Consider the following 26,655-nt stretch of genomic DNA (forward strand, 5'->3'; position numbering starts at 1 on the left):
AAGGGAAGTGCAGATTTCAATGTGAATACCGGGCGGGGGGGGGGGGGGGATTGTCATCTTTATCTGACCCAACATTAGACACCACTGTTAAATATGCCGCATAAAGCGGTGTCTTTGGTGAGCAACAGCTTGCCTTCCTGTCCTTGCTAGTGAGAATAATCTTGTCCTTGTCTGTTTGTTATTTCTGTTTACATACCACGTCTGCCCTTTTATTGAAACAAGCTGTTCCTGTTGAACCTGGATGGGGAGCCTAAACGCTCTCTGTGCAGATGGAAAGCGGTACAGCGTCTGCTCTGGAAATCCACGCCAATGATTACATCTTCCTATTGTACTCATAGCTCAGGGACTTCCAACCTCACAGGTTAGCAAACTCGGTCCTTCCGAAGCTTCGTTTTCCCCTGGAGGTCTTTTCCTCCCTGTAACTACCAATTACAACCTCCCTTGGACTTTCTAGTATTGAAACAGGAATATAATTTTAGAACCTAATTTCAGTGGCAATACTAATGCATTAAAAAAAGAAAGAAAAGAAAATGAAACCGTTGTGCCTAGCCAGCAGGACAAAGGGAAAATGCAAAAGCAGCAACGCTCTTCTCGAGTTAACTTTTATCATTTATCATAAAAGCATGTCCTGGATTGAGGCTGAGTCTCCAAAGTAAACATTTGGGAGAATTTTAACACCATTGCCTTCTGGGAAGCAGGTCTGATCTTTTGTATACTTTCTCCTCCTTACTTTTCCAGACAAAGGAATGGAGGCCCCACCCTGTCTTGATTTTAAGCACATTGTTTCTGGCTGCCCCCAGCCTAGTTTGGGCCTGGTTCTCTCTTGCTACAGAGTCAGCGTACCACACGGAATGCTTCAGCTGATCTCCGGCTTCTTATTGACTGTTAACAGATGAGGAATGGGGACCAGGAGCTGTTCAATGTCCTGCGGCTTGAACACTCGCCCTGCCCGCCTGCGTCTCCCACCCTCAGCCCTAGCAGAAGGGCGAGGGACGGTCACATGCCTCCCTCTGGCAGACACCACCAGTGCGGCGGGCAGTCCCTGAAGGGAGGCATCATGGAAGCCACAGGGGTTGTGGAAGGTGATTCCAGCCAACCTCTAAACCTCCTCTGGCTCTCGCCCAAGGCAGGTACTTTTTCCTGCCTCTGCCTCTCTGTTCTGGTTGTTCCTCGTTCCTGAAAATCCCCATGCCCACCTCCTTCTCACCCGAGTTCCTAGAACTTCTGTAACTACCATATTTTCTGGCTCAAAAATACTGAGGAAGTAGCCGTCAGCCTACAGTGTGTAAATGGGAAAGACTTTTAATTCTTATGGCTTGCTGACAGTTTGAGGCATTTTTGTGTGTCCTTCATTTCTTTTGCCTAGGCCTCTCTTGGGCCTCATGATGCTCTAGGTAGGTCTATAGTTTGGCTCTTGAGTTTCTTTTGAAAGCTGGTAGGTGGAAGGCTCAGTCCCCAGCCTGTGGCTGCATAGGGAATTGTTTGAACCTTCAGGAGGTGGAACCCTGTAGAAGGAAGTTAGGCCCTTGTGAACATCTCGTGAAAGGCATATTGTGACCACATTCTCTTCTGGTCTGTCTCTTTCACTTCCTGGCTGCCACGACTTAAAGGAACCTCCTTTCCCACAGTGTTCTGTCTCACGTGCCCCCCCTCCCCCCAGATAAAAGCTAATCACAGTGGACTACAGCAAACCTTTCTTCTTTCTCAGTTGATCATCCCAGGCATTTTGTCACAGTGACAGAAAGCTGATTAACATTTAGCCTTGGCGTTCTTGAGTGGCAGAGAAGCTCAGTACTCCCTGAACAGAGCTTGAATTGCAATGACTCCACTGTATTCCATAATTTCACAGCTCATGTCTGTGGGGAGAGGACTGGTGTCCAAATGACCTTACCACCAGGAGCTCAGGAATCTTTGGCAAGTTACTGGGCACTGCACTTACCTCCTTGGTAGAATAACAGGGCTAATGCCTAGCAACGCGCCTTGGGATATTTCCACCCCAGCTATAGGAAGCAATGTGTGTGGGACGACACTCGGCACACCATCAAACTGCCCAAGAAGGAATCAGCAGTATAAGGGTATGAAGAGGAACCAATGACAGAGCTGGACAAAAACCCCTCCCACTTCACCCAGGGGGGTGAAGTCAACCTGCCTTCAGAAAGGACCGAGTATGTAGGGTTTCCACACCCGTTTTTTCCATGGCTGTGACTCAGGGTGAGAGTAGGAAATTGAATCAGATCAGGGGTGGGCTTCTGAGCCATGAGGTGGAGCTCCAGCACAGAGAAGCCTTTTTTCGGTAGCGAGGATTGTGGCTGAATTGTCTCCATAATGGTGATGTCATGGTGCCTTTGTTTCATGTTAGCAGGCTGGCTTCTAGGTTTGTAGGCTTTGACTTGGAGAGAAAATAAATGCAACCCTGTGTGTGCTAGGAACTGCACTCAGATTGTTTTCTGAATAGCGCAAAGTTGGATTTTAATCTCTGCCTTGGATCTGTTTTATTACCATTGCCTCATGTGATTCCTTGTCTAATTATAACTGCCAACAGGCTTGTCAGATTCTACTTTCAGGAATGTTAGTCGTATTCCAGAGTATATTACGTGTCAGGGCTCCCCAGGATAGAAAGAGACTTCTACTTCCCTTTTGATGAAGGCTTGGGATGCTGTTTAATTAATTAATTACTTATCTCTGGTTTTTCAAGACAGGGTTTCTCTGCATACCACTGACTGTCCTGGAACTCTCTCTGTAGACCAGGCTAGCCTCAAACTCAGAGATCTACCTGCCTCTGTCTTTTGGGTTCTGGAATTAAAGTCGTGCACCACTGATAGTTAGGTTGAAATGCCCACTTGCCACAGCCCAGAATCACATCAGAAGAGCAGCTTATTTCAATTCCCTAGATCAAACCGATCTGTGGACATGTCTGTGGGGGTTGTCTTGCCTGTTAATTGATGTGGGTACCAGGAGGTGGGGTCATTGGAGACCATCTTATGCTCTGCATCTTGAGATAAAACCAGTCTTCTTTAGAATAGAATACATGGCCAAGACCATGTGGCATAGTACGCAAAATATAAGTGCATACTCAGACATCCTGATGACTGTTACGTTAAACATCATTATCAACAGCATTATCCATGGTAACCAAGCGACACCAACCTGGGCTACACAGTGAGTTTCAGGCCAGCCAGCCAAGGCTAAATAGTGGCTGTCTCAATCATTCCCCATGTTTTAAAAAAAGAAAAAAAGAGACCTTTTCTTTTTGAAAGCTTTATTAATCTATAAAAAAAAAAGACTAATGAGTGTAAGCAAAAATGAATGTTCTGTGTCTCCCTGTCTGACCTTGGGTCTCCCGGGACATGAACTAACTCTATAACAAAGATGAAATTGAGTGGGGCCGTAGGTTTTGCCTGCATCTAGGTTCCCATCACTACTATGAATGCAAACAGCCCAACTTGCCTAGTGCTGGTAAAACTTGGTTTGGGTTTGTGCCTATTCTCCCCCTCCAACCCATTTTAAATCTAGATGTCTATGACAGCATCAGAAACTCCTGTTTTTATCAAGTCAACTCCATGGGGTTTTGTTGTGATGGCACAATGCTAACCTCTCCTGCATAGGTTCCCTTTCCTCCCCTTCAGGGCCACCCCATCAAAAGAGTAGTGACTCCATTCATTTCTTCACACCGCAGGTATTGGTTAGTCAGGTGCTCAGATGCTGGGCTGTTAGAGGGGACTACAGAAATCCTGCTCTTTCTCCCTCCTGTCTTCTGGGCTTTGTGGCCTTAGAGCCTGGGTAATTCACAAATGTGGAAAATCTGGATAACAAGTCCTGGTAACAGGTGTAGCTTCATTGGGTCACAATGTTGACGATTCATGTGATGTCAATGTTCATATCTCAAACAGGAAGCCAGAGAGGCTGGCTGGCCCATACTTGGGTTTCCCAACCATCCTCTTCAGGGAACTAACCTTAGTCCTTTACGAGGGCCTAGGGCTCTTTCTAGACCTGGACTCTTAATGGCCCTAGACTCTCCCATACACGAACCCTTGGGGAAATGAAAACCCTATCTAAACCACATATGGTGGGCTGGCATGACACACACTAAGGTGCCTTTTCTTAGGAAGCTGTTCAGTGCTAAGAGACGCCTTTAGTGGGAGATTTAGTCTTTGTCTTGGAAGTCTTGATCCCTCAAGAACAAGGAAAAACAGGGCATGGAATTTAGCATTCACACACCCTGGGGATTCACAAGTGTTAGTTGTCTACATTAACTCTTTACAGCCCTTGAATGACAACGTTGTCCCCTTCCCTTTTCTATGGGAAATGTGACCTTCCAAAATGTTAAATTACGCACTGAAGTTACAAGCTAGTGCATATTGGAGCTGAAGATTGTGTCTACTATTTTTGTTCTTGTTGCCTATCAAGTTAAACTTTTAGGTCATTAACTGTGGCTAATTTGCATGTCTATGAGGAGGTGCTCTGTAAAAGGGACAGAATGCAGCAAACTATAGCCCAACAAAGGAAAGTCACGATTCTCTCTGCTTCTTCCTTTTTCTCTCTAGGTAGTTTCAGTTTGCCAGCAGAATGAACACAGAAAGAGACTCAGAAACAACATTCGATGAGGATTCTCAGCCTAACGATGAGGTGGTTCCCTATAGTGATGACGAAACTGAAGACGAACTTGAAGATCAGGGGCCTGCACTTGAGCCAGAGCAGAATCGCATCAACAGAGAAACAGAGAACAAGCGGGAGACATTCCGGAAAGGTGACTGGGTGAAGGGCCTGCTGATGGCGGATGTGTGTGGATGCTTTATGGGTCGTGGGAGATGTACCAAAGTTGGCTGGTACATTTCATGTGGTCTAGGAGGGTTTCTTCCTTCTTTGATGCCCTCCTAGGATGGGACTGAGCAAGACCCATCATCCCCAGTGTGACAATGCATGTGACAATATCTGACAAGTTCTGTCGAGAAATTAGAAGGCTTTGTTAGTGCTTATATTTAAAAAATAGTATTGTGTGTAGAAGAATCAACTTGCTACTGCATTCAGGAATCTAAAAGGTACACACGCCAATCATAATCATAAATATTTTTTCAAAAGATTTGCCTTGCTAAATTGTTAGCATAAGTTACTAATAACCAGTGAATGGAGACACGTGCATATCAATTGATGTGGCCCCATTAGGAATTTATACCTGAAGCTGGGGAGGTGGCTCAGTGGGCAAAATCACTTGCTGTGCAAGCATAAAGACTTGAGTTCAAATCCACAGCACCCATGTCAAATGCAGGTTACGGCCACTCACATGCCTGTAACCCTAGTTCAGTTAGGCCGAGGAGCTGGGGGCTTGTTGGCTGCTGGTCTAACTCCAGGCTCAGTAAGAGACTTTGTCTCCAGGAACTAAGGCAGAGAGTGATAGAGTGAGACACCTGATGTCTTCCCCTGGCCTCTGCATAACATGCACATACATACCTGCACATACGGTTGATCATACACTATACACTTATGTGTCTTGTGTTGGCTCATGGCCCACAAATAGATTAACAAGAGCAATATTCACATGCAGTGTTTACACTGTGCTGAAATAAATGTGCTTTGGCGAATCTTCAGTCTGAGGGTATCACTCTTGGAAATGTCTCTTTTCTCTTTTCATTAGCGGTCAGGATATGGATGTCCCAGCTGTGGATGAGCACACTTTACTGCATTTTGACCAGGAGTAAATTTCTGCACTATCATCCACTGCATGAAACTTCTCTATTGAACTGAAAGAGCAGCACTAAGCAAGGGGTAAAGAGATACAGATTTAGAAAACCCTTTCATCACTATGTCCATTCAGGAGAATAGAAAGTTCACCTCTGTGGTCTGTAAACGCCTCAACTGTTGGTTCTTGGGCCTGCAGTTCCAGGCACACATTTCCATCAGTGGAGTAGGGGCTTAAATCCGAGCAGAGAGCGGTTGGTTTCCAGCACAACATTCATGCCACTATTACGCCCTTGGTCATATCTTGCCAAACTGGCCATTATTGCAATTCAGAGTTCACAGCTGAGTGAGACTATTGACGGCTTTCTCCACCCAGCAACCTTCAACGCACCTTCTAGTATTAAGAGAGCTAGCCAGCAGGGGAGAAACTTCCTGTTCAGTCCCAATCTGATTTCTCCACATCCTGTAAGCAATGTGTGTAGGACATAAGGAATTTTTTTAAATGGGTCTCTACTTGCCACGAAAGGCCAGTCTGCAGTGGCCTCTGCCTCTTGCCTGAATCAGGCCAGCTTCAGACACAGCAATATAGATGGGGAGCTTTTCATAGAATAGGGCAGACAAGAATCGTCTTAGGCTTTGCAGGCCACACAGTCCTGTAGCAACTGCTCTACTCTACCAGCAAAGTGACCATGGACAGTGGTAGGAAATGACTGACTTTTGTCCTTATACTTTGCCCCATGGCTTTATTGGTCCCTGCTGCCTGCCCCACCCTGACAAGCCAATGAGGCCTTGTCTTGTGGCCTGACTGCTCCTGACAAAATTGAATCTCTTCTCTTTGGACCCCAGGCGTGTCTACAATTTGGATTTATTTGTTTCCTTGCTGACAGTCAGATTCTAGTGAGAGGAACAGTTTTTCATGTCTGAGTATTTCCCACTCTGACTTCGAGCCTTGCAGGTGGCCTCCCCAGCTCAGCACAAGATCCTCTGCTTCCCCTGAAGTTGTGCCCATGTTTCCCTCCAGGTTTTCTACAAGCCTTTGTTTTCTCCCCTGCCACCCTCTGCCCCCTACTTTCCTTTTTTTGTGGTCTGCACCCATTCAAGCTTTTGTCCCCCTCCTCAATGGTTTTCACCTAGAGAAAGCGACAAATGCCAGGGGTATCAGCACATATCTATAATCCCAGAACTCAAGATGCTGAGGTAGGAGGATTATAAATTCAAAGCCAGTCAGACCCAGATTAGTCTGGGCTACATACTATAAATGAAGATTTCTCTCCTGCCTGCCACCTCCAGAAGAAACACTTGGAGGCTTATATTAATTATAAAGTGTTTGGCCTGTTGGACCAGGCTTATTATTAACTAGCTCTTACAACTTAAATGAACCCATTTCTACTTTTCTATATTTTACCACGAGGCCTGTGGCTTGTTACCTCACATCTTGCTTCTTTGGCAGCTGCTGGTATCTCCCTGACTCTGCCTTCTTTCTCCCTGTCTTTTTGTTTGGATGTCCCGCCTGGTTCTATTCTGCCTGGCTATTCACCAAATCAGCTTCTTTATTAACTAATGGTAATAAAACATATTCACAGCATACTGAGGAGAATCCCACATCAACAAACCTAGATCCTGTGTCCAAAAAGATTTAAAAGGGGGGGGGGGGAGATGAGCCTATAATTCCTTTTTTTTTTTAACAGTTTTTCTTTCTAATTCTGGTGAGTTTGGGTTAGTCTCCATTCCCTACAGTCTCAGGGGTGTATGCGTCTGTGTCTGTGTGTCTTTGTCTATCTGTCTATCTGTGTCTGTGTATATAAAGGGATTTAAAGAGACCTCACTCACCTCTGAGACCCAGGGAAACCATCCAGTCCTATGGGTATCTGCTCTCCAGCTTTCATGTCCTAAAATGGGTTGTTGGATCTTTGGTTCCTCCCTGTCATTTTACACTCAAGTACTATGGGCTTTGCTGCTCAAAGTAAAAAGCATGAAACTCAGAAATCTTGACTGAAATTAAGATGAAATCACATGGACCTGAACAGGAAGGTGGCCTCTTGTTCCAACAGGTCCCAACTGGTCCTGGTGGAATGGGGACAAAGCTGAAGTAGCCAGACAAGTTCATAGAGAGTTCTAGCTGATTGCCTAGTGTGAATAACAAACACGATTCTTCCTCATTCCTTCCCCTACTGCCTAGCCTGGTATCATAATCTCGGAATCTCTGTCATGTGTAGATATCTTGGGAGTTGGCAGGAGTCTTGTATCTGTCGGGCGAAGGGCAAACTTTTGCAGTTTGTGCCTCTGGCCACACATGCAGATAAATGGTCCAGCGAAGGCACTGGGGTTGGATGCCCACAGAAATGTTGGAAAGGCACGTCACGGGTACAAACATCTCTTCTGTGTTTTTCTAACTCAGGCTGTACTTTGTGGTGGTTAGAGCTTTTTTGCTGATCATTTGATGACAGATAATCTTTGTTATACACTGCTTTCCTTGTTCTATGGGTATTGATGGAGCTTGGTCTTGTAAAAATATAAATTGTTTTAACATTCTCTGTGTGTGTGTGAAATGTATTTGCATACTACAGCATACATGTGGAGGTCAGAGAACAACTTCTCATCGTCAGTTCTTTTATTCTTCCATGTGAATCCAGGGGTTCGAACTCGGGTGGTCAGACTTGGTGGCAGTTGCCTTTACCCATTGAGCCATCTCTCTGGTTCCCAGTGTTTGTTTGTTTTTCATAGTCTGATTTATATTCCTGGGGGGGGGGTATTGTTTCTCATTGTTCAAAACTTCTTTCAAATGACTTTGCCTGTGAATTTTAATACCTGTCTGCCCTTCATAAGCACAAAAGGACATTCAGTAGATGCCAGACATCTTTGTGGCCATTTCACTGCTCTCCTGTACCCCTAAAGCTGGCCAGCTCCCCTTCTTCCCTTCCTCATCTCTGTTCCTCTTCCCTTTTTTTTCCTGCTTGTTCTTAGTTGCATTAATGTAACTCTGACCTTCCTTTTTTGTTGTTGCTTTGTTTTTAAACTTCCATCTGTCTTCCTTAACATTACATTTCTTACAAACAATTCAGTTCTTAAGGACACACGAGTAAACCGTGACCCACCAGGGATCCTAGTAGCACCACAGTGAGTCCAGGGTTTCAGCTCCTCAGTGTGCATGAACCAAGGTTATTTCTTTAATGACATCCTGGTCACACAATCTGCTTTCTTGTTTTAAATCAAGAGAATGCCCCAGCTACCTAAGCCTGTGTGTTAAACTCATGTTAAACAAGAGTTTCAAGAGACCCATTGAAAGCTCCTTTTCTTTGAAGAGCCATTCTTGCGCACTGCAAAAATGGAGGACAAGTACCAACATGCTTCTAGAAAGTGCCAGGAGGAGAGATAAGCTCACAGCATTCACTGAGGTTTACACTTGCTCACCTTGAGCAAGGGCAGACAACAGCCAGTGAATAATGAACCGTTTCTGGTGAACGGGTGAGAAACACCACCACTTCTGAGGGCCAGTGTCAGGACACCAGGCTTCCGTTGCCTCTGAGGCTGGAAAGATGGGAACTCTCATTCCCTCTGGGGTTTCAGCTTCTCCATTAGCAAAAGGGGAAAACAATTTCACTTTGGGGAGCCAGAGATTCCTACCATTCCTCGGCTGGGGATGCTGGGTTTCAGCTGACCGGTTTAATGGTCCTGATGTCCCCAGACCAACTCCTTGAGTAACAATTCTTTCACTTCTGAAAGCGCTTCAGAGACAAAATCCTCAGGAAGGACGATGTTTGGGAGAGAATGTCTGGGTTGATGCAAATCTAGGCTTTTCTGAGCCTAGGAATAGGGCGTGCACACTGCCCCCATCTCCTTCACAGCTGACTGATCTGGAACTCCTGTCTTGCCTTTCAGTTCCCAGTATACACAGCTTCTATGCCCCAGGCCACATTTTGATTTAAACTCTCCCTTCTGCATGGGATGCTCCAGGCTCCAGTTCTCATGACCAAGCTTGTAAAAACCACTATCCGCTATCGCACCCTTCTGTCCTACTGAGTTTCTCCCCTCTGTGGGCTCCCTACCACTACAGATAATGCTTTTCGTAAAGGTCACCAGGCACCCGGCCACCAAGCTCACTGAGCTTTGTCCCAACCATCATCTTCCCACCTCACTTTCCTCTGGTGCCAGAGCTTTCTGACACTCCCCTCAGAAAACCCCCCATCTCCCTCCTTCTGCCTCGCCCCCTTTCCATTCTTTGCACGTTCCTGTTCACGACCGCAAACTATCCTTGACAAACTAAGCCGTTGAAGTCACATCACAGGACCTGTTCAGCAGATTCAGGTATTTGTCAAAACCCACTTGTTGGAAGGAGAAAATGGCCGCCCTCAGATGTCCTCTGACACGCTGTGGCTCATAAATACACACTTGCAAACACATACATATACACTCACACGCGTGCACACACACATATAAATAAAATTCATTTTTAAAATACAAATTTAAAAATGCTTGTGTAGTAGGCCCCAGTGCATGTCCCTGGGAAGGCCTTTTCTAACTGTCTGGCCTTAAGGAAACAACTTTGTCTCCTTGTACTTCAGGACTTCCCTCCGTCAAATAGGCTAGATCTTAGAATAAATTCTCTACGGTGATTGTGAGAATTAAATGAGAAATAAATGTGAAGTAGTTATGTTTTAGGCATGTGGTAAGTGTCTAATAATTATCAGCCACTGTCACCTCCTGCCCTGGAAGTTCTTTCCTAATCTCTTTAAATCCAAACTGCCTTCCCCTCACCCTCAGCTTCTGCCTCGGTTTTCTATGATCGGATCAGATCATCCTCTTGACCCCTTCTCTTTCCTTCAGAGTGTTTGAATTCTCCTGGCCTCCCAGACTGAAACTGCAGGGTCACCCCCCACCCTCCAGCCCCTACCCGCCCAAATCCATGAGCGAGGGATGGAGAGATGCTTGGATGAATTGGATGGATTCCAGCTTTCCCAGTGATCCCCTTCTTGGTTATTTGGGGTCTTCTCTGCCTCTGCCACCCTAAGGCTTTTGCTTTCACGTAGACTTCCACGAGAAACCCACCAACACACACACACATGGCAACAGCTCACATGGAGATCACATGTAGCAGAAGGGAAGGTCATGAGGATAGCACCTGGAGGAACTGAAATCAAGCCTGTGGTGCCACAAGAAAAATATACATCCACTTCCTCTCCTTTTCAGCATCTATCCTGGGAAAATTTAAAAACTGAGATGGCTGATGGGAAATAGTCTATCTCTTAGCCAATCAGGGGTGCTGCTGTGGCCCAAGGTACTATCTTTCTAGTCTGACCTAGTTCTAGACCCCCAGGCCCTATGCTGGCATATGAAAAAAGGGTATTGGTATGAGCATCAGTATGAATCAGCATAGGGATCAAATTGAGCTCTACTAGAGAAATCTCTGTGTACCAAAGGCTTCCTGCAGATGAGCTCACCTGAATGAGGCAGGTGACGGGCTCCCAGCAAGCTCCAGAATGAGGCAGCTGTGATTACTAAAGAGTGAAGAGAGGCTCAGAGGAGCTAGGGTTCCAGGCACCAAATGGAATCCTTGGAGCCTGAGTGATGGGGATTGGGGATCAGGTAGCCATGCTTGGCCAGGGTAAATGCCACCCTTGAAGGCCTTGTGAGCTTCTCAGACTGAAAATAATAGGGCAAGATAAGCAGTAGCCCCCTTCCATGGCTGCCTCTCTGTGGTCAAACCCCTTCTCTTCCTGCTGATTTTGCCATAGAGAAGTATTGTACTGCACAGGGACTCCCCACTAGCCCCTTCTTCTGTCCCTTGGTGTAGTTTGGTCTTCTCTTTCTCCCTGGGTAAGTAGGTTACCCACAGTTAGCAGCCTCATTCATTACATTGCTGCCAGCCTGGTCTTCTGTCACTAGTTTTGTTCCTGTCAAATGCATCCTTACTGTTTGCATGACTGATGTAAAGTTCAACAGGACCATGTCAGTTTCCTCTCTAAAGCCCTCTGAAAGATGTCCCTGGTCTTGCCATGGGGTTCCAGGCCCCGCTATCTGCAGGGTCCTAGCTGGTCCATCCTGGTGAACCACTCTGCAGTGCCCCGCTTTTTTCGGTGTGAGGGCAGAGGTCAGGCTATTCTTGCTCATGGCATCCTGTTTTCCTCAAATGCCCTTGGACCCTTTTCCTCTTCCTTTACTGGCATAATTACAAGCTTCTAAGAATCAAGTAAGCCTGGGCCACTGATTCATGTAGTCCAGAGGCTAAAATGGAAGGGTGATAAATTCAAAGTTAGCCTAGTCAACTTTAAAGATCCCACCTCAAAACACAAAAGCAAAACCAGACACACAATAGGCAATACAAGAAATGTCTGCTCCAAAGCGTGTTCCTACCACACCATGACCGGGCTAGTCTTTCCACACCACCAAGTGTCCAGCATTACATTTAGTACATGGTCATCTTATTGTCTGGATATTTAGGTATCTCTGTGTTCCCTACTCTGGCTGGACAATCGTGTTTTTTGGGGGGGGGGGGGTTGAGGTTAAGCTTGATCCACAGATGTTTCTCATTGGATCTGTCTCACACAATATCCCTGCTTTCTGAATTTGTGTGTTCAGAAGGTTCACATACACAACTTGTGAGAAACACCATGAAGCTCCATCTACAGTTTCCACAGCCATGGCTCCTGGGGTGGGGCCTAAGAGCCAACATTTCCAAGTGCCCATGTGTGGCTGTTAGTGGTCTATAACCCTCACTCCCAGAATTACAGCTGTGGTCGTTTCTAGCCAATCTGCTCTTTGTCCATCCATGATTTCAGAGACTGTGGTTATGGGTGGAAGTGAACTTCATTTAGGAAAATGAGAGCCATGGTGAGGAGATAAGTTCTATACCTTCCTTGGTGAAGATGGTTCTGTGACTTGAGGGGCACCTTCTGTTCCACCCCTGTGGCCTGTTGACAGAGCAGCTGCGTTGCTAGACTCACACTGGAGCAGCAGGACCTGAGCGAGGCTGGAGCCTTCCTGCGCAGAGACGAGAGGGCTATCTTCACTTCCTCCCCGTCTCATCTCCCGCCCTGGGTCAGTTTTACTCTTTCTCAGGTGCACAGTCAGAGCCCTTCAGAAGCATGTGGCTTGGTGGCACTTGGCACTGTGAAGTTGTCACCTGTGCCCATTCCTCTGGCTGTCAGAGTCCAGGGCTAAATTCTTTCCGTCTCTCCTTGCCTGCCTTTCTTCCTTTTTAGGTTCTGTTTTGTTTTTCTGTTTTGAGTTTTTGATTTTGGTTTTTGTTCGTTGAGACAAAGTGTTACTATGTAGCCTTGGCTAACCTTGAACTTGCTAAATAGATAGGCCAGGTTGGACTTAAACCTGCAGGCATCCTTCTGCCTCTGCATCTTCCTGGGGTTACAGACAATCACATCTAGTGCACATCTGACTTTGGTGTCTTTCCTTTCATATGTTTTACAATTCTGAAAGCCACAGAGAACACAAGTCCCTGCCTAAACAATCATTCCATGAACACGTGGAACTGTCCCTATGTCAAACATGAGCATACGGCCGATGGCTGGGAGAGCTTACATTTTATCCCTCCTTCCCAGCTCAGAGGAAAATTCCATCCTTTTCTTTAAAACTTGTATTACATTTTTACTTACTTATTTGTTTGTTTAGTGTGTATGTGTGAGATAGGGAGAGAGAGGGAGAGAGAGAGAGGGGAGAGAGAGAGAGAGAGAGAGAGAGAGAGAGAGAGGAATGTGTATGTTTATGAGAGTATTTTGTACAACAGCCCACAAGTGATGGTCAAAGGACAATCTGTAGGAGGAGTCAGTTCCTGTCTTCCACCCAGTGGTCCTAGGGATCAAACTCAGGTGCTCATGCTAGGCAGCAGGCATCTTTCTCCTGTGAGCCATCTTGCTGGCCCCATCCTTATTTTCATAGCCACAAGTCCTTTTTTCTTTTCGTTATTGTTTTGCTATCTGAATCCACGTCTTTAAGTACTGTAGTTTAGTTCTGTATGCTTTTGAACTTTGTGTTTATCTATATGGGTCTATGTAATATGTATTCTTATTCAAAAACATTTTAAAGATGCATTTATGCTTATTTCCATGGCTATGCAAAATTTTCATCTTTTCTAGTGTTTTCCACCACCCCCCCACCCACCAGTGTTAGGGGTTCACACAAGCTAGGTAAGCAGTTTCCCACTGAGCGATGACTCCAGCCCATATACTCCACTTTTTATTTATCCTTACCCATAACCCCTTCGCCTTTACAATTTACATACACGTATGTATATGTAATAGTAAATAGAATGGCATAATGACTATAAAAATGAAACAGCTTATATATTGCTTTTACATAAATTGAGAGAATACATTCACATGCATATTTTTAATGGTAATATATGCAAATGAATCCACATTTGCATGGGCAGAGAGTGAAAATAAATTCCACATCCCTGGCTCTATCTTAGCCATGAATTTTTGTTTTCTGGGAAGAAACTTGTTCTTACTGGTTAGTGTCTCATAGACCCAGAGGTATATAGATACGCACACATGAACATTCACAAATGCTTACATACCTATTGCTCTTTGCACCCAGGGATATGTGTGTACATATGGTTATACCATGTATTGCTTCTGTGCATCTCAGAGCTAAAAGCCTAAGATAATAGATGCCCTCTGCCATCGTCAGTGGGCGATGTGATGTAGAGAATTTCCCTATCGTCCATATCAAGCCAGCTCATCTGTTTTATTTAGCTTATTCTATCATCTTAGACTTTCATTATACAAATGTTTAACCAACTGTTTGTAGTTGGTGTTTTGCTTAGTCCTAATCCTTGGAAAATTTGGCTGTATTCACAAGCTCTGCACTGTGCCATCTCTCCCCTGCAGAGTAGTCCATACACGGAGAGTAACTCCTAGAAGTTGGGGTACGCTACAGTGCACTTGGGTGCCAAATTTTGAGACATGGTCAAACCGCTCTCCACAGAGGCTATCCACAGGACCCAATTCCTTTCTCTTTTTAACTCAGTGTCATTAGAGTCTTTATTCTTTGCCAGAATTTCAGTTTTATAAGATAAAACTGGTACCTCTGTGGATGCTGCATTGCTCTTTGAAGATCTTCAGGGTCTTTCCTCCTGTGAAAGAACTGCCTGCCTTTTTTTCTGTGTGTCATGCCTTCCCGTGTCCTGTACCCATGCTTCTCTGGGATGGTGCTCCTCTTAATACTATGATTCTAACCTTTTGATTTTTCTAGTCTCCTGTGTCTGTTGCAGTTTACACCAACTAATCCAAGCTTTCGGTTGTTGATGGCTTTGTAACTGAGAATTCAGAGCAGCAAAGAGGATGGGGACAAGGCCATGCTCACTTCCTTTGCCAGATGGCACTGATCAAAGCCCTTGGCATCTGCAGGAACACTCTGGACATCACGTAGCTGTGCTTAGATGTATCAGTGACACAAGCATTTAGCAGAGCGTGGAGTGACACCGAGCCACATGTGGCTGATGTTACAAGCATCCCAGACATATGCCTGGTTGGTTTGTTGCTGCAACTCTGGTTGATTTTCTGTCTAGCATCCAACCACAGGGCCATATGGTAAAGATGTATTTTCTGAAAATTTTTTATAATTTCTTCTCTTTGTCAATATTTTTGTTCTAGAAAATGGGACAAGGTAATTTGTTTAACTAAAAATTGTGGTATAAGTATATGGTAAAATATATCCTAAAAGCAAGTGCTTCTCAGTGTTGCTTTGCTGGCCTTCCTAAAGGCATGCACATTAACACAGCATTTCAAGCCATACTAATAAGTGTTCTCTGCTTTTTTTTAATATTATATGTTTGAGCATTTGAACTTGCATGTATATATTGCACCATGTTTGTATAATGCCTACAAAGACAGAAGAGGTCATCAGATTCCTAGAACTGCAGTTAAAGATCACTGTGAGTTGCCTATGGGTGTTGTGAACAAATCCGGGTCCTCTGCAAGGACAAGAAGTGCTCTTAATCCCTGAGCATTTCTGATTTTTTTAAAAATATTTATGGTCACATTAATTTTGCAAAAGCTAGCATAAACAAATATTTTTTATTTGTTAAGGGTGTTGGAAAAGGGGTATTTCAAGTGTCTTCTTTGAGTAGAGTTGACCATAGACCACCATCCTCAGATTTTTTTTATGGTCTTTAATTGTAAACTTCCCAAGTCTCCAATGATGAAGAGACACCAAGATGCTTGTCCATGCAGGTTAACCAAGAGCCTTGACTATAGGTGGTTTTTGAAGTAGAGGTGAGGAGCTCTTGTGGCTAACCCTCAGATGCTAGCCCACGGAGCACTTTCTCCAGGTCTCTCAATGTATTATATTAGCACACATATAATACACAGAGACTAAGGTCATCTCTGGCCTCCTCACTGCTTCTACCGGGAGTTAGCAATTTTACAGCTTACAAATGAAAACAGGCTTGGGGAGGGTGTAAGTGATGAGTCTAAGTTATGTAACTACCTGCTAAGGCCTTTGTTATAGAAGGGAATTTAGGAATCTGGTGGGCTTGCGGTGGGGCTGGACCCAACACACCAGGGGAAGGCGGGAAAACTCACTATGTTCAGGTCATTCACAGAATGGCTTGTTCTTTCCTCCTAGGCTCTTTTGTTGGTTTGTTTGGTTATTTGGTTGGTTGGTTTGCTCATATTTTCCTTTTAAAACAGGGTATCACAGTATAGTCCAGACTGGCCTGTAACTCTTATCTTTTTAACTTTTAAAGATTTATTTATTGTATATGTATGGGTGTTCTGCATGCATGTGTACATGTACATCACATGTGTACATGTACATCACATGTGTACCTGGTGCCCACAGAAATCAGAAGGTGGCATTGAATTCCCTGGAATTAGAGTTATGGACGGTTGTGAGCCATTATCTTAGTGCAGGGAACTAAGCTTCGGTCCTCTGCAAGAACATCCAGGGTTCTTAACTGTTGAGCCATCTCTCCACCTTTGGTCTTCCTGCCCCTGAATCCTGGGTAACTGCTGGAATTGCTGGTGTGTACCATCCTTGCATGCCCCCCTGGGTGTTTCTAAGGCTGAGTCCCAGACTTCTCACTGACCTTTTCTTCTTGGGGAACCCTGTCAGCTTCTCTTCCCTTACTGAATACCAGTGCCTAGAATGTGTCAGACCATCGACGAGCTCAAGTCAAACCTTAAAAGCGTGTGTCATTGGATGTGACACACACCACTGCAATCCAGCACTTGGGAGGCTGAGGCAGGATGATAACAAACTACTGACCAGCTTGGTCCTTGTCATAAGACTCTAATAATAGGGGCTGGAGAGTTGGCTCAGCAGTTAAGAGCACTCTCTGCTCTTTCAGAGGATCCGGGTTGAATCTCCAGCATCCACATTGGCAGTTTACAACTGTAACCCCAATTCCAGAGAGTCCAATGGCCCCTTCTAACCTCTGTGGGTCCCAGGCATGCGTGCAGTGCATATACATACCTGCAAGCAAACACTAATACACATATAATAAAAATTAACAAATCCTGTAAAAAATCAAAAAGCCCAGATACATCTGCAAACTGCTACAAGGGGAATGGATTCAAGAAAATGCCTTTTTTTAAACCTACTTTCCTTTGGAGCTCTCCTTTGAGTGGGAGGGACGCGTTCTGATTGCAGGTCTCATCCGGTGTTCATGGGTTGTTTTGCACTTCCACTTCCATTTTCCCTTTTGATGAAATTGCTCTTGAGCTGAGAAGATGCCAGGAGCGTCTCTACTTGTCATAACACAGCACTTATGATTACGTGGTGAGAGGCAGCCAAACCACGCGAGGAAACGCTCAGTAATAGTATTGTGATTTCAGAAATGTAATCAGGTTCATTATTCGTATTCTCTGGCAGTCTGCACTTGATCTCTTATACTAGTATCTGTGTTTCCTAAGGAGCAGGACAATGAAAAGTGAGTCGCATAAAAAGATGACGAATTTTCATAAGTACCACTTGGATTTTTACTATTGATGCATGGTTGATCACATTATGATCTCTTACTCCTAAATTTTCTTTGTTCCCTTTCTCCTTCCAAAAATGGCATGTCATACTCACTGTTAATTTCATCTAAACTTGACCCACCCACTCGTGTCACTCAAAGGAAGTCATCTCCCTGTAGGTTGATGAAGAATTCAATGCTGAGGGATGCTGCCTTTGGCCTAACTCCTAACTAATGACATCCGTATTTTGAGCTTTCATGGCAGCCACACATTTGCACCTTTGTATTGGGAGATCAAGCACGGCTGTATTCTGTGGTAATAAAGGTGATCCTAGTCTCATAAATGATCTTCCCAAGATCATTGCTCTTGCTGGCCGAGTGGTATAAAAATTGTGTTCCAAAAGAAGGGCCTAGCCAGCAAAGCAAGGTGGAAGTGGAGGCAGGTTACACTGGAGGCTCAGAGGGACCAGTCAGATTCTGAGTCTTATCCCCCTAGTCTACACTTGCTGATCCTGCCAATGCCTTAGTGTCCTGAGCTATAAATTAAAGAAGTTAACCACTAAACGCCATGCCTGACACAAATGAACATATTATCTATAAAGCTGACATCATATAGGGCCATAGAAGCCCAGTGTGGAGGAACAAGACAAAACACAAGAGATGCAGCCTCTTTGCCAAGAGAAGTCACCTCTGTGTTGGAAGGTCCTTTGAGCCTAGATTTTCACTGAGTGCAGGGTTTCAACAACAGGACACCAATCGATATAGACACAGAGCAAACTGAACTATGAATTTAGCATTTCCAATTCAGTCTGAAGATACTTTTGGTGCTAATGCATTTAGAACACATGGAGGACCTGTGAGGAATTCAAGGATAACCTTGGCATGTTCCAGGCTCTCCTGGGAACCAGTTTTGGCAGAGAGGAAGACACAGCACCAGGGTGAGGTGTAGATAGAACAGCAGTGGTCACTCTTGTCCCTCTTACTGACTTGGGTAGGTGTGGAGGAGGGAGGTCTAGCTTCTGTCTGTCTTCATGAGAACGTGTTCATTCGCTATGTCCCAAAGTGTCCTTCTGCCTCTGCTCTGGGTTGGGGTCAGCTCCATCCCTTGAAGACCCAAGGGGCACAGACAGAAGACAGAACAAACTGTGTAGTTTGGGAGTGGTGTTGATAAAGGACATGCCACCAAGGGTTTGAAAGGCTAAACGCTGCCCTGTAAAGGGGATTAGATTGGGGCAAGTATGCCTGGAACGTGATAGCTAGTTACACTACACCTCCTACCTAAGGATTGTGATTTTCCATATTCAAAGTCAGAGCAGCTGAATGACAGCTGCCAATGAACAGTACACTAGCTTGTTCAACACGTCCAGAGGGGACACTCTCCCAGAGGGACGGCGATAGTCATGCAGCCATCGGTGTCGGAGCAACGCAATCCATACTGGTGCAAGAGTAGACATGGCCACAAGGTCCTCAAGTCTGCTCCTGGGAGTCATGCTGTTGGCCTATTCAGCCCTTGGTTATGCTGAGCCTGACTAAGCCACTGGGGGAGGCAGCCACAAGTCTCCAGCAACTTCAGAGTAACCCACACTCCCTGTCTTGAAGCTTATAAAAGACCTCTGGCCATGACTATGAGAAACGTTAACTGTCTAAGAAACTTTCCATTGGCTAGCTTCCTGTGAAGCTGCCTACCCCTCTAGGCAGGTGGAGAGATGCCATGGGCTACAGGGGAAAATGCATGTATCTCATTAGGCTACCATGAAGAACCTCATCAGAATTTAGGCCATTCCAGCTGTGGTCACCCACAGACATGCCTGTGTTTGCAGCAAAGGTGTGGAGTCCTACAGCTATAGGACTTTGGGGAGGTTGGGATGTGCTTGGCACAAAGAGCCTCTGCCCCTCACAATAAGCAGACTTGGGAGTGACAACGGCTACAGGGTTGGAAGGACGATATCCTAGTTTCAGTTCCGTTACTGTGATCAAAATACCCTTCAAAGAGGCCATGACATACATAGTGGATTAGGGCCCATTCTACAGACCTCACTTTAAGTTGATTCCTTCCCCAGTGACCCTCATTTCTACTTACAGTTTTTTTCTCTTTCTCTTTTAAAGATTGCACGTGGCAAGTCAAAGCAAATGATCGCAAGTTTCATGAACAACCTCATTTTATGAACACCAAATTCTTTTGTATTAAGGAGAGCAAATATGCGGTAAGTTAATGGCAGAATTGTTTTTATACTAGCCCAGGTTTGCCTAGTCAGTGTCATGCTTGTTGGCCTCAAACAGCACCTTCCATCTAGGTAGCTACTAGCCTGGGGCTATTGATAACCCTTCATCATTTTGCAGACTGTCGTTTTTACTAAAGTTTAACTAAGGTTGGTAGGTGTGACATGAAACAAAATAGAATTATATCAGTGTGAGCATCCCTTGTGTAGTGGCAAAGTTCTTGCTAAAATATTTTATGACAATTATAAAATATTATCACTGAAGCCTTTTTCTGAAAGTAAGAAAGGTGACTCTGCCTCAGATGGATTTAGAGATATCAAAGGTATTTTCACCTAAAAATGCTTATTTTCTTTAAAATATGATAAAGCTTATGGCTGAGTAGAGCTGGAGAGATGGTTCTGTGATTAAGAGCCCTTGCTGCTCTTGCAGAGGACCCAGGTTCAGTTTCCAGCACCCACATGGCAACTCACAACAATCTATAACTCTAGTTCTTAGGAATATGTCTCCCTCTTCCGGCCTCTGCAAGAGCAAGGCATGTATGTGGTACACATACATACATGCAGTCAAAACATATAAATAAAAATCAATAACGCCATAGGAAAGAATACAGACAAGTGTTAGTTAAAAGCAGAGAAATGAATTTATTTAGTGTGGCCACATTGAGAAGAGTACCAACTAAAGCAATCTGGTGATTTTGCAAGTCCATCTTCCAGATCTTTCTGTGAAGTTAAAGATAACTATAGCACAAGAGATATGCATAACTAAGCTATCCCAGTCAACATATTGTCCACCCATCCCTAATCCATCATTGGGATGGTCTAATGGGATCTCCGAGGTGATCTTACAGGTTGCCCAACTGTGTGAAATCTCTTTCCAGGAGAGAAATTCCTCCTCTGGCTGGCACCAGGTTTCAGCCTTTTCCTTCTCCCAGCATGAGAGTGTTGGGACAATTCAGATTTCTTGGGGACCATTGTTTCAATAGTTTAATAGCCAAACAGAAGGGCGTAAGTGCTTATTCTTAGACCTTAGTCTGTCTTTTCTCCTGTGGACCATTAGAGTACCACAACTGTGTGACTTAGGAAGCAGAACATTATTTTCTAATAGTTTGGGGAGTTGGAAGTCCAGAGTCAAGAGGTTGGCAAGATAGGTTTCTTATGGAAACTCTCGGGACCGGATCCATGCCTGCCCCAACATCTGGTGCTTACCCACGATTCTTACCATTCTTTGACTTATAAATGTATCGCTCCAATCTCTGCTTCTGTCTTCTCCCTGTGTGTCTCCCAGCTTCCCCCGCCTTCCTATAAGGGTACGAGTCATTAGCTTAGACCTCTCCCTGATCCACTGTGAAGTCATCTTTATTTCATTTGGACCCTATAGACACGCAATATCTTGTTAACAGGCATTAGAATTAGGGGTTAGTGTACCTTTTGGAGGGCACAATCGACCTGCAAGAATGGTTTTGCTCTTTCGGACACAGTGGCCTTCATCTTCTCTTAATGAAAGGTACTTTCTTGCTCTGTTTGTGTTGGCATCCAACTTTGCCCCAAGTTCTAGGAGGTCCTGTGGTTCAAGAAATGTGACAGCAGGATCCCTAAGGTGACAGTCTGGTGTCTGTGTCTTGTAATCTAGACTCAAAGTCAGCCCAAGCCTGGCTAGAATGAAATACTTAAATAAAATCTCAGCGTTCTTCTGACTGGAGAATTATGGCTCTGGGTTTTGGGCTGTGGGAAACAGTCATCTGTGCATGTGGGTGTACTTGTTGTCTGGTACCATTTAGAATAATTCTTTATTTTTCCCCCCAACAGAATAATGCCATTAAAACATACAAGTACAACGGATTTTCCTTTCTACCCTTGAATTTATTTGAACAATTTAAGCGAGCAGCCAATTTCTATTTCCTGATCCTTCTTATCTTGCAGGTAATGCCCTTTGATGTCTTGAATCTGTTGTCAGTGATGTGCATTGTAGGCATATAGCGAGTACACAGTCTCAAATGTGTTTTCTATTTATATCAGGGATTTTTACATAAGGGATCTGTGGAACCAGCTCAGAGAGTGTTTAAAGAGAATAAATGAGACAAATATTATTCTGATTCTATTTTGCATTTTTGTTTCAAATGGGGGGATTGAACTTTGAACTCATACATATTCTACCCATGGGGTACATCTTCAGCCTTCTTTTTAACTTTTTAAATATGAGGCAGAATCTCACCCACATGCTCTGGCAGGCCTTGAACTTGTAGTCTTCCTGCTTAGGCATCCTAAGTATCTAGGATAACAGGCCTAAACCAACAGACATGGTTTAATTCTGTTTTCAGAAAACTGATGTGAATGATAAAATTATATCCCTAAAGTAAATAAAACTAAAATATTTATAAAAATTATTTGTACCTTAAAATGAATAACATTTTTGTTGTTCATTTTATATTTGCCTTTTTTTTTACTTAGCCGTCAGTTTTTCCATGAGGATACTATTGACTTTTTATTGAAAATTTGTTCATAAAGCTTCTAAGTAAACTTCTAAATTAATTTTGTGAATTGGTTTTTCATTAGAAACAAAACACTTCTTTTTTGAAGCCAAGAAATCCTTATCTGGAGTGTTAGACTTTTATCTGTATAGAAACGGTTGCTATAATCAAGGGGCTCTACACATTTTAGCTAGTGCTCAGAATCGACCTTTAGTACCTGATATGTGGGTTATAAAGATAACATAGTCAGTTGGCTTTATCAGATTCTTTATCACAAGGGTTGGATTGGAAATCACAACTGGGATTTACCAATGATGTTTTAAATATAGTAGATGTATGTCTGAGAAGGATGTAGGGTATGTGGAGCAGAAAGCATAGAAGAGAGAAAAGACACTAGGAAGAAGTGACTACTTAATGGATGTTGAGGAACAAAAAGATTTGATAACTTAATTGGAAAAGGTGTGTCACCGGGTGAGTGTAGTGGTGTACATTTCAAGTCATGCTAGGTCTCTCTGTGGCCAGTGGGCTCCTTTTCCTTTCATCTACTTATAGAAGGAAGAGGGCAGACAGTTCGCAATATAGCTGCAGCCCATTTGTTTTCTGTTAAGGTGTAGCAATCCACGTTAGGGTGAAAGCAACAGACAGGCTGTTTGCCTGCTTACTTGCTCTCTATGAGGTAAACACCAGCACATGCTCCATCTTGCAGAGAAGAGCAGAGGCTTAGTGTGGTAAAATAACTTGCCCAAAGACTGAAAGCCTAGATGTGTAGAGCAAAACAGTGCTGACTGGGAGATTAACTTCAAAGAACCGGATGTGGTCCAAAGATCAACATTATTAAAGATATATCCATCCACCTGAGATAGTGTCTTGATCCAACGTAGGAGCTTCCTTTGTTGCCTGAGCCATTGGCAACGACCATGATGGGGACTTTGCCTACTCAGTTGCCTTCAGAAGCAGCCATCTTCTGTTGCATTGCAAGACTCACAGTAGCCTCTGGCTGGACACAGTGCTGCTCGGAGCTAAGGGCTGCTTCCTTCCGACCCCACCTACTTTGATTTTTTTTTTCCAGACAGGGTTTCTCTGTATAACAATCCTGACTGTTCTGGAACTCGCTTGGTAGACCAATCTGTCCTCAAAAACTCACAGAGATCTTCCTGCCTCTGCCTCTGCCTCCTAGTGCTGAAATGAAAGGTGTGTGCCACCACCACCGCCCAGCCCTACTTTGAATTTTTACAAAATAGCTTAGTTATGATGCAAACTCTGTTTGATGTCTAGTTAAAGCCACGGTGCCAGAAGTCAGAGAGAGCCAGCAGAATGGCTCTTAAATGTCCTTTCCTCAATGTGCTCCAGGACATAGACTTGTCCAATGACAGACATTAGGGTTAGCAAACCTAAAATCAAGTATCCGCTATTTGTGAGTCATGTTTTCATGAGTCTTAAGTTTTTCCTTTTCTTTTAGGCCATCCCTCAAATCTCCACCCTGGCATGGTATACCACACTTGTACCCCTACTTCTGGTGCTGGGCATCACAGCAATCAAAGACCTAGTAGATGATGTGGTAAGGATTTCTCAAGCCGCCTTCTTCTTATCATTCTGACCTTGCTGATATTTGTCATTGATGCTCTAGATTTTGAGATGATTCAAATAACACCTCCTTATCTTCCTTCCAAAGGCTCGCCATAAAATGGACAAGGAAATCAACAATAGGACATGCGAGGTCATTAAGGATGGCAGGTACCTACTTTTAACTTAGCTACAAAGATTTCATGTGTTAACATGTCTAAAAGCATATTGAAAAGCAAGTAGCAGAGCCTAGAAGTCTAGGGCACATTAGCATTGTGTGTATGTCTTTGTGGACATGAGTGTGTGTGTGTGTGTGTGTGTGTCAATGTTGGGTGTCTTCCCACAGACACTACCGCCTTTGTCTTTGAAATCATGTCTCTCGAGGTTCTGGTTCTCACTGGTTCAGTTAGACTGACCAGCAAACAAGCCCAGCATCTGCCTATCTCCCCCTCCCTACCACCAGGGTTACAAGCATAGACTGCCATTCCTGGCTTTTCCACACGGACTCTGGGAATCAGACTCAGGTCCTCAAGACTGCAATACAAGGTGCTTTACTGATTGAGCCATCTTCTCGGCCCAAGTACATTCATATTTCAATAGTGAGTCATTTCTGATAAGGAGAGATGTTACCTCACCTTCATGGTTGTGTGTCTGTGGAGTTTCCTGCCTAGACTGCCTATCAACACTGTCCTGGCAACCATTCCCCAAATAACCACACAGAGATTTGTTATTAGCTATAAATGTTCGGCCAATAGCATAGACTTGTTTGTAGTTATATCTTATAATTTAAATTGATCCATTTCTATTAATTTATGTACTGCCCTGAGGCTTGTTTACCTCATCTCTGTGCATTCCTTGCTGCATTTTCCTCGCATCTGACTGGTGACTTCCCTGACTCCGCCCCTCTTCTTTCCAACATTCTCTCTGCCCCAAAAATCGTGCCTAGCCATCGGCCAGTCAGCTCTTTAGTAACAATGAGAATGACCACGTCTTCCCAGTGGACAGAAGGATTATTCCACAGCAGCTGTGCAGCTGGACCCAAAGTGGATTCCATGTAGTTGCTGCAAGCCTGCTGCTTCTGTCCCCACCAGTCCCAAATGTGTCCCTTTCAGAGATGTCCCCATGCCTTTCCTCATTTGCCACCTAAAGCGATTTCTCCCTCCTCACCACTTTCAGAACATTTAGTGTTCGTCTCTTATGATGTGAATTGTGTTAGAATTATGTGTGTAGATGTCTCATCTCCTGGCCCAGACTATGCCCTGGCTTCTAATATGCAAAAAGTACTCAATAAACTCTTGTTCTAGAAACACAGAATGCAGTCAACTCTGGCCAAGTCAGCCAACTGAGGGCTCAGTAATGAGTTGTTTGACGAACAAGATCCTCAAAGAACAAGTCCAAAGTCAAGTACTAAAAATAGGAATAAAGGGCTAACTCAAAAAACGGTTTGATATGTCCACAATTCAGAATATCACCCAATTTACAGTCACACATCCGCTGTACTTGGTTCAAAGTAGGTGCCACCAAGTTGTAAATGTTGACACAGGATTTTTTAGATTCTGGGTTGGAAGTTACCTCTGGAATCACCTAGAGTGAATAGTGTGAAGGGGGTAAGATTCTTTGCCACCCCACCTCACTGTTCAGTGTGTATCAATGACGCTCATCATGAGCAGCCCTGAGGCTAGAGAGGGAGCCCAGAGCAGAGCACCAGCCTACCATGCCCAAGGCCCTGGATACCATCCTGAGAAATACACACGCACTGCCTCAGAGTTGGAGTGGAGGACCCATCCCCAGCAGCGCCGTGCCCTGGTGGCTCCTACAGTGGAACCTGCAAGGACCTGACCCTCAGGGAGCCCAGCAGAATAGCCTCTGGTGTTCCCAGAGTTGGGACATAAAATTGCCAATATGTCCCTTTGTAATTTGGGATTAACACATACATTTATTTCTAAATGATAATGTAAGAAATATTGAAATATAAATTAAGTATACATTTCTCTCTACTTTCTGTTTTGTTTTGTTGTTGTTTGTGTTTTAGTTTTATTATTGTTTTTGCTGCTGGTGCTTGAACTCAGGACCTTATACATCCTAAACCTACGCTCTGTCACCATGCTACATCTCCAGCCTTTGCAATTTCATTTACGGATGATAAGCTAAGATTATTTTTAAAAGTTCTGGCAATGAGAATTTAAGTTCTTACAAACTGGAGAAACTTGGTATTAGCAAATACTTAAAACATATTTTAAATTTCAAGTTTTCTGTCATGTGAGCCCATAGGAGGACAGCATAGTAATTTAATGTCTGTGTTCAGACCATGGCTTACTGGTTACTGTAGGATCCTCATGACCAATACATAGTGCACTGACCCTTTTGCTACTCATGGCTCCTTTTTTTGCCTGAGAAATATTTGTGAAACCTCAAGTATATGGGTATATAAAATACGAATATAAATTAATCATTGTTTGATAATAAATTATAAAAATTATTTTGGAATTATTCTTTGGTGTCAGTATAATTTTACCATATATTAAAGATGAAAGTTCACCCTTATACTTTCTGAGGAATATGACAGGAAATATTGAAATCATTGTTTCCCACAATTAAAGAGTTATGTCTCAGTCAGGTGTGGTGACATATACTATCAATCCCAACACTCAGGAGGCAGAGGCAGGCAGATTTCTCTGAGTTCAAGGCTAGCCATATCTACAGATTGAGTTCCAGAAAAACCAAGCTATACAGAGAAACCCTGTCTCTCACACACATAAAAAGTTATGTCTCTTTAAGAACAGAAAACACTGTGCGTACAATGGAAATACCGCCA

General features: G+C 44.0%; 1 protein-coding gene across 1 annotated transcript in view; it reads left to right on the forward strand.

The window, feature by feature from the left end:
- The window catches only part of LOC121440633 (phospholipid-transporting ATPase IC), a 115,148-nt gene that overhangs the window by 45,006 nt on the left and 43,487 nt on the right, over positions 1 to 26,655 (forward strand). Inside the window, exons 2-6 of the mRNA XM_041641415.1 lie at positions 4,545 to 4,747; positions 19,697 to 19,794; positions 21,616 to 21,729; positions 23,737 to 23,835; positions 23,950 to 24,011. Of these exons, the coding sequence (XP_041497349.1) occupies positions 4,567 to 4,747; positions 19,697 to 19,794; positions 21,616 to 21,729; positions 23,737 to 23,835; positions 23,950 to 24,011 (554 nt within the window). The 5' untranslated portion in view covers positions 4,545 to 4,566. The remainder of the gene's footprint in view (positions 1 to 4,544; positions 4,748 to 19,696; positions 19,795 to 21,615; positions 21,730 to 23,736; positions 23,836 to 23,949; positions 24,012 to 26,655) is intronic.

Source organism: Microtus oregoni, unplaced genomic scaffold (assembly GCF_018167655.1).
Source record: "Microtus oregoni isolate MIOR12 unplaced genomic scaffold, Mior012 000069F_ref0000032, whole genome shotgun sequence".
In the NCBI taxonomy this organism is placed as follows: domain Eukaryota; kingdom Metazoa; phylum Chordata; class Mammalia; order Rodentia; family Cricetidae; genus Microtus; species Microtus oregoni.